Here is a 13,759-nt window from a genome sequence, read left to right as displayed (position 1 = left end):
CTTGTTCCGACGCTTCCAGAAGCGTTAGGCGGGGGCATCACATTAGACAGGAAAGAGGCAACCCCGGCCTAGGGGAAGCGGTTGCGCAGGCGCGGAGTGACATCGCGCGCGGGGGGTGGGGCTGGGAGCGGCGTGTGCTTGGTCTCTGGCTGGTATCGGGCGGCGGCAGCGCCACCATGTCGGCCATGGGGACCCTCGCTTTTGACGAGTACGGGCGGCCCTTCCTCATCCTCAAGGATCAGGACCGCAAGAGCCGCCTCATGGGGCTGGACGCCCTCAAGGCAAGTGCCGCGCGCCCCGCCCCGGGGGGGGTCTCCGGGCCCGGAGGCCGCGGCCTGTTTCTCCCCCACCCCGCCTGCCTGCCTCTGCGCACGCGCAGGGCCCGAGCCGGGGTTCCCGGGGGGCCGGTGCAACTCTGCTGCGTGGGGGGTGGTGTTGGGGGGGGGGTCTTCGAGGTCTGCGCATGCGCTGGGCCCGAGCGCGCCGGTTCCACTTAAGAGCGCAGCTCGCAGTGGGCGCCGCCCACGTGCTTGGAGCTGCTGCTCTCGGCCGCCGCCAGCGGTGCTGGACAGGAGCCTGTCTATACCTGGGCTCTTGTCTCATGTTGGCCGTGGGGGTCTGCAGGTCTGCATCCACGTGCCTGGTTTTCATCAGGGCCCCCAGGCAGGCGCCAGCAGCTAGGTTTCACTCCTGTTTTCTTGCCCACCAAAGAATGCCAGAGCTGATCTTTTGTTCCAGAAAGCGTGGGCCCGCAGACTGGTTTCAACACTGGACTCCTGCTTGAAATCTCTGGGTTTCTTTGTTGATGCGTGTTTGCATGTCTAACGGCTGGTGCCGCGTAGCACCCTATAGCAAATCTCAAGGTGCACCCACCCCCCAGTGTTGTAGCACCTTGATTGTGACTTTTGGTCTATGGGTACCATGCTGCTTCTTGGGCAGTAGAGAAATATCCATGTTAGCAGTTTTTGTTTTATTATGCTGTCATGAAACACTGATTCTCTTAGCCTGGGGTAAATAGATGGCCTCTCTGGGGCGTGCAGCAGATCAGGGAGGGGACAAGCAGTACAGCAGCAGGTAGGGTAGGAAGCAGAAGACAGAGTCTGGCAGAGAATCCAAAGTGGGTGGTGGGGAAGGGGAGCAACTTTTTTATCAGGCATTTTACAAATTAATCCTGCACCCTCCCCAAGTACCACTCCAATCCCCTTCTGCCAGCTCTGCTGCTCTGTTTTCTGCTACCTGCTCTCTGCTCCCTGCCTGATCTCCTGCCTTGTGCTTTCTGTGCTGCTTGTCTTGTATTGAGAGCTGCTTAGGGCACCTATACATGTACGGGGAGGCTGCTCAGCATGTTGAGCAGACTCGATTAATTGAGCCTGCTTGAGCATGGCAGTTACCAGGCTCCAGCAGACTCCTGAGTGCATCAACTTCCCCACACTGAAAAATGGCAGCAGGAGTGCTGTTTGAGCTTTAATTAAAGCACCACTGCTGCCACTTTTCAGCACAAGGACACTGATCCACAAGACACTTCGGGTACTTTAATTAGACTGGCTCTTGGACCTACTGTATTTAAAGCGTCCTCCCCCTACTCTCTGAACATGTGTGTAAATGCCCTTATGTTCCTATGATAATTTCTCGTGTAAGGCAGTAGAATCGAGGTCTCATTATGGTGGTTTTTATGTAATTTACTTGGGTAGTGTCATTAGGAAAGTATTGTGACTTTGAGACAATTAATTCATTTTTTAATTTATATTTGCTCTTTGGTTTCATAGTCTCATATCATGGCAGCAAAGGCTGTGGCAAATACTCTGAGAACATCACTTGGACCCAATGGTATGTATGAGAAGAAGATTGAAGTAGTTCTCTTTCAGAGGTTTTTTGCATATTTAAAATGCAGCAAGTTGCAAATATTTTTTTCAGGCCTTGATAAAATGATGGTGGACAAAGATGGTGAGGTGACTGTGACAAATGACGGTGCCACTATTCTGAGCATGATGGACGTAGAGCATCAAATAGCCAAACTTATGGTAGAACTGTCTAAATCGCAGGATGATGAGATTGGGGATGGAACAACAGGAGTTGTTGGTAAGAAAATACTTCTGATTTGTTTAAAATGTAGTGAATGCAGTCAAACTTAACTTTTTCTTTAAGAGGCTGGGGCTGCATAAATAACTCTAACATGCTTGGAATTTTGAATTGTCCAGTATGTTGGACCTTGTTGCAGCGCCTATATCAGGAAGGGCTCATTTTTTAAGAGTAGACTAAATTTTGAGCCAATGTTACATCTCCTTTCTATGTTTTATTTTTTCTTGTGTTTTACAATTTTTTAAATTCAAACTCATTTTTTTAAGCAAAAGAAATAAATAGGATATCTTCCCAAAGAACACGACCATTGGATGTATTCTAAACTTCTGTGTCATTTAAACTGTAACATTGCAGCAGCAGGTCTACTAACCCAAATCTTTATGTGCTCATAGGGTCTTGTTAGTCCAAATAATTTAAAATGTTCAGTGAAAGTAACTTGTCTGAATTTTGTTTTATAGTCCTGGCTGGTACTCTGTTGGAGCAGGCTGAACAGATGTTAGATCGTGGTATTCACCCTATGAGAATTGCAGATGGGTATGAGCAGGCAGCCCGCATTGCCATTGAACATCTAGACAAAATCAGTGACAGCTTTCCAGTTGATCCTCAGAACACTGAACCTTTAATCCAGACTGCAAAAACAACTCTGGGCTCTAAAGTGTAAGTTTACATTGGAAAAACCTGGCAAATAGAGTTTGGTACTTCAGGCATTTTGAGGGTGAACTAAGAACCTTTTCATTTGCTTTTTTGCTAGGATGTAGTGTGTTACATACAGAGCTGTCCCCAGGGGGAGGGGGCGCAGTGTGTGCAGACAACACCACTGGCATGTGCAAGGGGTGCCATTACTCTGCGGCCACCACTTCGTGCTCTGCCTGCTCACTGCCCCCACAGGCCAATATGTCCCAGGCCCTGCACACCCCTAGTGTCAGCTCTGGTTACATGTGTCAAGTTTAGGAAGCACTTGCCAAGATAGCATAAGGTACCAAAAAACTCTTTTCCATGCAAGAGCAGAAAATAAGCAACATGTGACAAAGTACTGCAATGCGAGTTCATTTATGTTGTTCCAGTATGTTTCTGCTTCTTTTTTTTGTGAAAGACAATACCAGCTGTAATACAAATGCTCTTTAAAATCCGTTACATTTGTCAGACTTTTAGGAAAGTTTATTGTAAAAGCTATACGCCTACCCTTTTTAATTGCAGTTCTCTTTAAATGAATTATGTAAGAGTAAGTTGATTTTGTTCCCATTGTGGAGTCAGTCTTGTCTTTTGATTTCAAGTTTTAAATAATGTACTGTACTCCCCTTTTTCCTGAAAAAGCAAGCTGGGTCTTTGGCAGATGCATACAAGTTGTCTCATGCCCCAGTTATGGTGACAAAACAGAGAAGGGAAAATATATATAAAAAAAAAAAGGGGGAATTGCACAGATAAATGCATTAGATTGTAATCTGGTTTCAGAGTATAGTTTCAAAGTTACATAGAAGAGAGGTTTCTATTGGTCTCTGTATATGAACTGTATAGATATAGATTAAAAAACGTGTGTTCGCGTCCCTTTTCCGCAGAGGTTTTAATGTACAATATAAATATGACATTTCTAAAAGCTTTAATAAATAAGTATACCTTTAAAAGAATTCTAATGTAGCAACAGTAATCTAGGCTAGGGTTGTTTACAAACTTGTTCATGGAGTGTGGCAAGCTTATTTGCACCAGGGTTTATTTAAAGTTTGAAAAATTTTAATGTGTTGCAGTAGCTTCACTCAACATACTTAATGTGGTTAATCTGAAGTGGAACTCAGTGGTAGAGAAATACACTGTAATAGGTGATGTCAGACTATATGGGATAATTTTGTGTATCCTGCAGCAACCAGTTCCATTTGAAATGTCAGGGAAGTTATTTTTTTGTGCTGCTTTCTCATTAAGTGATGCTTGGTTTAATTTTTAACTGGTAAGTCCTGTTAATGATGCTGGTATTCTACCTTAGTTAAGCAGCAGCAAGAGAATTTTTAGCAGAAAAATACTTTTTCTAATTTCTGTGTGACATTTGCCATAGGCCAGAGGTCATCTGGCTTGTGGGTCTCATGGAGCAGCAGGGACAGAGCTCTGTCCCTGAATTCTGGAGTACATAGTCATGTTGGGGACACGTTTCAGTGGTGAGGTACGAGTGACAGCTGCATCAACCCCCGTAGCTCTTTGATGCTGATGTTGCTTACCTCCCTGCTGGACCTGGTCCATATCCAGAAGATATTCAAGAAGTGGTATCCACATACAGCACCAGGATAGAAAAATGTTCCCTCTCTCTGCCCCTCCTTTAACTTAGGGGTGTCAAATTCATCTGGCTCCATGAGCCAGAGCAGTGTCCAAAGCTGATCTGTGCATACTGGATCATTCCTGTGCACTGGCTCCAGTTTTCGGAGCAAGTCTGTGGGCTGAATCTGGGCTGGCTCCAGAGGCAGCATGCAGGGACAGTCTTGCAGGGCACTTCATATAACACGTAGGCTGGCACAAGGCATGTGCTGCATGAGTGCTTGCACCAAATTGGCCCTGTGTGCTGGCTTCTGCAAACAGGAATGGTCTGTGGGCTCAATTTGAATTAGCTGTGGAACTAACTATGGGGCTAATCTGGCACAAGTGCTACGTACAGGTTTGGTGTAAGACCCACAGGCCAGATCACAGAGTTCCACAAGCTGCAATCTGGGCTGCATGCCTATCTTTAACACACATGTGCAAGCCCAATTACCAGGATATCAGTTGTTCTGCAGCAAACATTCAAAGTTAAGTAATATTGTTGTTTGCTATTAGCAAATTATTTTCTTCAGAGGGAGAAGTCCCTTCAAAAAAATTAACCAATTTCATTTTTTTGTTTAAATTTAGAGTTAATCGTTGCCACAGACAAATGGCAGAAATTGCAGTAAATGCTGTTTTGACAGTAGCCGATATGAAACGCAAAGATGTTGATTTTGAGCTGATCAAAGTGCAAGGCAAAGTGGGAGGCAGATTGGAGGATACCCAGTTGATCAAAGGAGTGATTGTGGATAAAGATTTTAGCCATCCACAAATGCCTAAAGTAAGAATATTTTTTTTTCTTTTCATGTCATGTATAACTGGTTTACGTAAGGTCTCCTCAGGAACTGACTTTATTTCCACTGCCTTATCTGAACACCTCTTAAGTCTGAAAAATAGGAACTTTTTTCTCTCATTTCCAAGATCAAATGAAAACCAGTGTTAAATATGGTGTCTAAATGTTTGTGCAAAAATAAAGATACTAAGGTGAAAATTAATCCTAATTTTCATTGTCACATAGGAAGTTAAAGATGCTAAAATGGCAATTCTCACTTGCCCATTTGAGCCACCTAAGCCTAAAACCAAGCATAAGCTTGATGTAACATCTGTAGACGATTACAAAGCACTGCAAAAATATGAAAAAGAAAAATTTGAAGAGATGGTGAAACAGGTGAGAATTTTTTTTAAAGTTTATAGGGTCGTTGTTTTGAAAGCTTTGCATTTCAGTGTTTTCAGGTTCCCATTAAATATTTTTGTTTGTAAGTTGACCATTTTCAATACAAAACCTGAAGCCTTTCAACAGGAATTATTCCTCAGTTCTTATATTTGGTCATCAGAAATGTTTTACTTTTAGATTAAAGACACTGGTGCCAACCTTGCTATTTGCCAGTGGGGTTTTGATGATGAGGCAAATCACTTATTACTTCAGAATGAGCTGCCTGCTGTTCGTTGGGTTGGTGGACCTGAAATTGAAGTAAGTAATATTTTCTAAAATTTCACTCTACATCAGCACTAACGTTCAGTTACTCTAGGGCTTCATTTTGGAGGAGAGCACCACACTTTGCATACTTTTGTCCTGATAGCTCCTGTAAAAAAAACAAACAAAAAAAACGAACTACTTTAGCATGTGTGAGAGAGGCCAGCTGTGAATGGGGTTGTAGTCTGTCATGGGGCTCAGTGACAGAACCTTTATACAGATTCTACAAATTGTAAATAATGATGAAATTTGGAATTGAATTTGAAAAATGGGACTGGAGCTGAAAAGGTAACCAGTATTACCTCACATTTAAAATCTTATATTTTGCTCTGTAGAAGGAAGATGTTCCCTTAAATTCACTCTCAGAAGGTGTGGGGGGGGGGAAGCCTGCAAGTCCAAGGACTCTGATCGACTTTCTACCATCAACTCAAAGCAAAAATGTTTTGAAAGGTGTCTTCTCAAAATGGTTATGATGTGTGTTTTACCTTTTAGCTGATAGCCATCGCAACTGGAGGGCGCATTGTTCCACGTTTCTGTGAACTCACTCCAGAGAAACTAGGTTTTGCTGGTATTGTTCGAGAGATCTCGTTTGGAACAACAAAGGATAAGATGCTTGTTATTGAACAGTGTCAAAATTCCAGAGCTGTGACCATCTTCATTAGAGGAGGAAATAAGATGGTGAGAGATTCAGCATTCTAATAAGAGTTTGACATGCTCTCTGCTAATTTCTGTCTGTTTTGCCCTCTGCTATATCTGTAGTTACATCCAAAAGAGTCTTGTGTTCTGCCTTGTCTTAATTTAAATTAATTGATGGACGGGAGAGGAGTAAAATCAGTAGTCTCTTTCTCTAAAACAAAATCAGTAGTCTCCTTGACTGCTTGCAAGTGGCAGCTCATTTCAAAAAGTACTACTGCTTATGCTATAGAGAGAAAATGCTGATGATCCTTTATGATTAGTCACTGATCCTATACAAACTAGAGTAATTCTTGCGGATATTCCTTTTTGGGTTTCAATTAAACTATTCCTATGAGTTAAGTTATATAGTAGTTTTAGAGGTTCAAGCCTTCCTTCATTTTCATTTGCCTAGCTTACAAGTAAAAGTGGAGGTCTCCTGCACAAAGGTGCAAAATTTTACTGCTTTGCAAACTAATCAGTTTAATGTATCATTTTGTCTTTAACCAAAGTGTAGGAAAAGGGGAAAAATATGGGATATACCTTAAAAAAAAAAAATCTGAAAATCTTTTTCGTTTTTTAAGTCTTTAAAAGGTTTGATCTTTTTAAATAAATAAAACGTTTTTAGCTGATGGCTGGTAGTTGGCTTTTCTAAAATATGATCCATAAATACTGTTAGCTTCAAAATCTGTTGGAGTATGTGTGTGCAAACTAATTAATACAAAGTAAAAAGGGATGGAGATTTTACTGCACCTAGAACTGTTCACTGTCACTGTCTGCAGTAACTATCTGTGTATACATTCTGCATGTGAACAGAAGAAAACTAAGTTGGAGTAATTTAGCTAGTTTTGCTGTCTCCGCTTAAAAAAAAAAAAAAAGAAGGTAACCTACTTCAGGACAGGATAACCTTCATTTTTTTTTCCAGGGTAAAAGTGTGCATACTAGCAGATAGTGCAGAGTAGCTGATTCACAGTAAATCACTGTCACTTTTTTCACTTTATGATAACTAGTTGCTCCTGTGCACCTGCTCTTGGAAATGCTGCAGGTCAGAAAGGAGTTTTGGTCACCAGAATAAGCTGTTGCAAATCTATAAAGATTTGTAATTGTAATTTAAGTGCATTAAAAGCCGATTATTCCCAGTTGTGAAGTTTTTGTGTAGAAGCTGTGAAAGGGGAATATCTTGATCATTACAGCAAGAGAGATTATTTCAGTATTAATTGACTATGAAGTCTTTGCTTTTATATTAAATCTAAATTAAATAACTTTTTCCGGGCTTTAATTTCCATGTTGCGATATAACTTGGTACAATTTTGTTATCTGAAGATTATTGAAGAAGCAAAAAGATCTCTTCACGATGCATTGTGTGTAATCCGAAATCTTGTTCGTGATAATCGCATTGTATATGGAGGTGGTGCTGCTGAGATCTCTTGTGCTTTGGCAGTCAGCAAAGCAGCAGATAAGGTAAAAAGGACTTCTTTTGACTTAAGGAAAATACCTTTCTAATACAGTTTTAAATTGTTATGGAAACAAGTATTTAAGCACCTCAGATTTTCTTTGGGATGGGGATAAATCATGTTTTTAGGACGTGCTTTTCTGTACTATAGGTATAGACTTTTTTCACCATTAATATGGTAATCTTTGTTCACACAAGCTGTGTATTTCTTTGTGTCCCAGTGCCCATCTCTGGAACAGTATGCCATGAGGGCATTTGCTGATGCCCTTGAGGTCATTCCAATGGCTCTTGCAGAGAACAGTGGCATGAACCCTATACAAACTATGACTGAAGTGCGAGCTAGACAGGTGAAAGAAAACAACCCTGCTCTTGGCATAGATTGTCTGCGCAAAGGAACAAATGGTAAGAAGTGTTTGATCTACTATGTATATTGTAGAGGAAGCTCACATTTAGTTCTTTCTCAAAAATCTGAAGGCTTAATTGGTCTGCCATGACTGTTATGCAGATAAAAATCTTCATATGAAACAAATCTACTTGCTTTCATTACTCTGTGTAATACCTACAACTCTTTCCCCCATGCTGTTTCTCTGCAGAGGGAAGAAAGTAATTTGAACAATTAAGTCTAAGGCATTGTAGGCAATACTTCATAAAATTATATTAATATATTTATGCATATGAGAGACTGAGGTTACTGGCAAACATTACATGTATTGTAATGTGTCACACTTTCAGCCAATTCATGGCACATTAAAGTAGCAAACCAGACACAAAGATATTACACCTTTAATGTAGAACGTTAAAGTGAATAATTGGCATGTATTCTGGACTTGGGTCTGGGCTGATACCAGTGATCAACTGATCTGCAGGTTCGGGCAGGGGGCAGCATCAGTGTTCAGGACACAGTTGCCCCTTAAATGACAGATGCTGAGCTTCCAGTGCAATTTTGGCAGTCTCGTGATTGGAATCTGTGGAATTTTTATGCCCAATCCTGGAAGTAGTGTGCCTTGCTGTGCACATTTGGTATGGGAAGGACACATGTTTTTGTTCAGGAATGAAGTTTCATGGGTCCCAGTTACACAATTATATTAACATCTGCCAGGGGCCTCAGTAACCATCTCAGATTTGATTTTTGTACTTTGCCTTTTTGTACTCCCTCATGAGAATACGTAATTATTTACCCTTTTTCAGCTTGTTTGTGCTTTTACTTGTCTTTCCCTGGCATATGAAAATTTCATTTATTCTTCATTGCAAATTTTCCTAAATTTCATGGTGGGGTAGGAAAAGATGGAGCTGTTGTTAAGATGAACTGTTAAAGGACATGTGGATTAATCTTAAGAACAAAGATGCGTGTTCTTTTTTACGACTAAGTTAGCCCACAGTAAGGTAGAGTCTGAATTTTGTGGCATGTTAACTCCGTGTATAGACAAGCTTTTAGTATTTCACTTGTTTTTTATTAATGAATGGGGAGTGAGAGTTTGATAAAAAGCAGTGCATTCTTATTCTGAATAAAAGAAAAGAATGTGTTCAAAGCTGTGTGATGACCAGCAAGATCAAAAACAATAATCCACATTTGTGTAGGGACTCCACATAATAGGAGAACTAATAGCATTTTTGTAGATGCCATTTTCCTAAGTGGCCATCAGTTCCTAAATGCCATGACCATTTTGATTTAGCATCAAATAATTTTTCTTAATGTTAAATTAATATGTGTGATCACTTGCAGCCTGCTATTTTTTTTGTAAAGGGAAAAAACTCACTGCAATACACTTGAGTAAGTGAATATATTATGTATTCACCCTTCAAATCTGAGGTGAATGGGAATATCTTGTGAATGAGATATTAACTAGGTTTGATCATTTGGACTTTTATGCCTGGTCTATAGTTGGTTATTTAAAAAAAAAACAAAAAAACCCACTGAGCAACCAACATCTCCTAGTATATATAGTATGTGTGGAATTCTGATGTGAGGTTCTTGCCTTATTAGTTGATCACTTAAGTCTAGGTAATGAAAGAACTTAGAAAATATGTAGTTACACCATGTAAGCAAAGTACTTGGTAATAGTCAGAATTGAGTTCTATTTACACTAATCTGAAATTTGCTTGCTTTTGGAAGTATAACAATTTTTCTTTTTTTTTGCTCAAAGTGATGCTACTTAAGGTAGCGTTTAGTAGTGTGCAGTAAGAGAGTACTGTCTATGCTTGTATGTACGTGCTTGCTCTAATTAGAGTGGCAATATAATGGTTTGTTTATGGTTTTACATTTTGGAGGAGAATCTTGTAGAGAAACTGAATTTTTGTAGAAAATTGATTAATGTAGGGCTTTAGGCTCCAGGTTAACAACTTGAAAGTTTAAAGCAATTTTAAAACTCTAAAGAGTTTCCTTTTTAAAAGAAGACTTTACATTCACTTAATTACAATTTGAGCTGTTGAATTGGCCATACAGAGAAATTCAGAGAAGTGTGTAATTTTTCTAGGTAATATCAGCAGTTCAGTTGGAACATGTGCTGTTCTTCCTTTTGACCTCCCCCAACCCCCACTTCAAACGCAGTAGAGAATAATATTTATCTGCAGTTGTATTCTGGGTTTTAATATGGGTTTGTTTATAGGATTTTAAAACTCAGATAATTCTATTCTCTCTGCTGTTAACATGTAGTTCTGATTTTTGGCCAGCATACTTACATTTTTTTCTTCCTTGACAGATATGAAGCAACAGCATGTCATAGAAACCTTGATTGGCAAAAAGCAACAAATTTCTCTGGCCACTCAAGTTGTTAGAATGATTCTGAAGATTGATGATATTCGTAGGCCAGGAGAATCTGAAGAATGAAGAGTGAGCAGCAAGGAGCAAAATGTAATGGGGCCACTGTAGGAGCAAAATCAACAACGCTTCATCTTCAGTTATTTATTTTTTACATGTCGTCTTTTCGTTTCAGATTCTGTAACTCCTCGTTCTTGAAAACAATAAAGTACAATTTAGAAGTTGTGGCTTTAAGACTTGTTCAGAGGCATCATTGTCTGTTGAGGTGTTTCCTACCAAATTATTCAAGTTCTGTTAGACCGGGGTGCTCAAGACCAGGGCATTCAAGTTGTTAGACCGGGGTGCTCAACATCCAGTTGACTTCATGGCCGTGGAATCCTAGAGTATGCAGGATTTTGCTTATAAGTTGCTCTCTTGCACCTTTAGGGAAGTTTGAGGGAACAGGGCTCATCATTTTGAATGGCAACCTGTAAAGATGCATGATGCTATTACAGTACAATGTTCCTTTTCATTTGTCTCCAAAGGATGATGATATGCAGGCTTCCTGGTTTTTCTCTGATAAAGGAATTGCAAATTCTCTGATTTAAACCCCCAAATCGTTGATTAAAATTTAAAGACCCCTCACAGCTCCCAATCCCCACCCCCCCACCAGTGCCTCTCGTTCTCCCCAGTCCCCTGGCCTTGCTGGTGCCTTTCATCCTCCAGCCACAGCCCCTTGCCAGAGGGGGCCCCCAACTGCCAGGGCTTTGGGGCCAGGGACTACAGTCCCACTCCCTGCTGCTTGCAGGGAGACCAGCTCCCTGTCCAGGCGTGCACTGCCAGGGGGCAGGGGTGACCCACGCCCCCAGATCTGTGGGTGGGGCAGGCTGTATGCTGCAGGCTCAGGTGGGGCTGACGACCCATGCCCCCCAGATCTGTGCACAGGATGGGTGGAGGCGGCCACAGGCTGTGTGCAGGTTCCTGGCCTGTTTCCCTATCCTGGGGCCTCTGTAGTCCAGTGGGTGTGACCTGGTGCAGCCGGGAACAGTGGAGCCACATGGAGAAGCAACTTGCCACTGTGAGCTCTTTGCTGCTTGGCACTGCACCCCCTGTGCTCATGTCTGCGTGGGGGTGGCAACGCAGGGTTGTGCCCCTCAAAGCTGCCGTGCACTCAGGGCATGTTGCCAAGCAGCGGGGGAAGTGCAGCTCCTTGACCACCACTCCCATTGCCCTGGGTGGTGGGAGGAGAGGCAGAGGAACAACTTGATTGTGGTCAGACAGTAGTTCCTAAAAGTTCCCTGACATCTGCCCTTTCTGTGGCAAGAGGGAGATGCAGCTGAACACGCACTGTCCTTCAAATTTAGTTCTTCAAGTTCCTCCAAAACTTTATGCTAAATTTCTGGCTGCACTTTCCCCACCCTTCTTTTATCCTTTCATGCCCCATAAAATTGCAGGACATGTTTGTCATCTTTCTAGTTCCCTGTAAATAAGCTATCTGTGCCATCAGCAGGAAGATGTTTCATGGAAGTATGCCTCTGGATTTTGTGGGGCTAGTGTCTGGTCTCTGGTTACCTCTGATTTCTGAAGACCGTTCTGGGTGGTGTCTGTTGACCCCCTAGATGTTGGCTTAGGAAATGGTATTTAAAGGTTTGTGTTTTGGGAATTGGCTTATAGGGATTCAGGATAGGCAGCGGGGGTTAACTGATTTCTAAAAAAACTTGGGTCTCGCACAGTTTCACATAGTCTTGGAAGCAGAAAGGCCAACAAAAACACACAATCTGGAAAACAGTCTGGCAACCAAGCGCGTATGTACCATACTGTTCCATGACATGGACGGGGGGGGGGGGGGCCTCTCAGTCCTAAATCCAGAGCCGTTAGATGCCTTTGAGGAATAGTGGGGCCCGTCTGCAGCAGCTAATGGGCATCTCCTAGGTGGATGAAAATGGTAATTTCATGGGTCTGCCCTGTGAATAAAGTATGCACATGAGGTGAAATTATCACTGGTGGTTGGCTGCATTACCTGCAATATCACAACGTTCCTCTGTCAGGGTCTGCTGTGGGGCACCAGTTTTTTCCCAGCTGTCACCAAAATCCAGACCACTACCTAGATTTAGGCTCTCCAGGACTGGAACTCAAGCCTGGCAACCCCAGAAATGGCTTCCATTATCTGATGGGATGCTGTTCAAGCCCTACTTCCTTGTGAATATAGCTATGTGAAATTTTATGGCCAAGGCCTTTTTGTGGTGAAAATGGAATAATCTGCTCCAAAACATTTAATGAATTCTCTTGGTTTGGCTCAGCTGTTTGCTTCAAAGGAAGCAAAGGACTGCCCCAGATTCTGAAAGGCTTTGCCCTGGCATTTACAAAATGAATTATTTTGATTTTTAGAGTTAAAATTACTTTTGATTGCAAATTTTTCTCCACATTTATTTTGCAACTGTTATCAACCTTGCAGTGGAAGCTTTCAGTTCAGGTTGGCCAAAATGGAGCCAGGAGCAGCAGGGAGAGGAGGGATCCACATGCACATGTGCCCCCGTACTAGACCCAAGGCCGCCGCAGCAGCAGCGGGGGCTGCAGCAGCTGATCCCCCCCAAGGTAAGTGGGCAGAGGGACTGGATGCAGCTGAGCCAGATCTGGTGGGGAAGCCCCCCGATCCCTCTAAGTTGAGCCAGTAGGGAGCCGTGCTCCCGAGCCGCACCGTGTGAACAGAGCGCGCTAGTGTTTGCGTTGGCATTCGTGCCAGCGGGCAAGCAGAAAGGGCCAGGAGGGAGACTCCTACTAGGGCATGGCGAAGACACTGCACTAAGCTAAAAACAACTCCTATGATGGTGGTGGCACAGAGTGCTGCCAGGGCCCCTGCCCGGGGGAGCAGCCTACCCGGGGCTTGTCTGAGGCCTCCACCCAGACAGCCCATGGCAGGTCTGGCATCTCCCCACACCCTGGCCTGCGGGGGTTGCCCAGCAAAGCCTGGGGGGGCAGGGATTGGGGACCCCCACACCTGTCCTGCAGGTGCCCACCTTAGGGCCCTGGAGGCGCAGGTGAGGGAGCTCCAGGAGGAGGTTAGCAG

The 13,759-nt window shown here is 42.9% G+C and overlaps 1 protein-coding gene across 1 annotated transcript; it reads left to right on the top strand.

Moving 5' to 3' along the window:
• The first annotated feature begins 38 nt into the window (after nucleotides 1-38).
• On the top strand, nucleotides 39-10,947 carry CCT5 (chaperonin containing TCP1 subunit 5). Its single transcript, XM_090039128.1, has 11 exons — nucleotides 39-281; nucleotides 1,767-1,827; nucleotides 1,915-2,079; nucleotides 2,538-2,736; nucleotides 4,945-5,137; nucleotides 5,375-5,524; nucleotides 5,708-5,827; nucleotides 6,323-6,508; nucleotides 7,826-7,963; nucleotides 8,177-8,357; nucleotides 10,655-10,947. Exons 1-11 carry the CDS (start codon nucleotides 177-179, stop codon nucleotides 10,780-10,782), a joined length of 1,626 nt encoding a protein of 541 aa, XP_089895254.1. The 5' UTR covers nucleotides 39-176; the 3' UTR covers nucleotides 10,783-10,947.
• The last annotated feature ends 2,812 nt before the right edge of the window (nucleotides 10,948-13,759 follow it).

Source organism: Crocodylus siamensis, chromosome 3 (assembly GCF_052110815.1).
Source record: "Crocodylus siamensis isolate JL-2025a chromosome 3, ASM5211081v1, whole genome shotgun sequence".
NCBI lineage: Eukaryota > Metazoa > Chordata > Crocodylia > Crocodylidae > Crocodylus > Crocodylus siamensis.
Note: the sequence above shows the minus strand (reverse complement) of the source record. Positions and strands in the feature narration are given on the sequence as shown.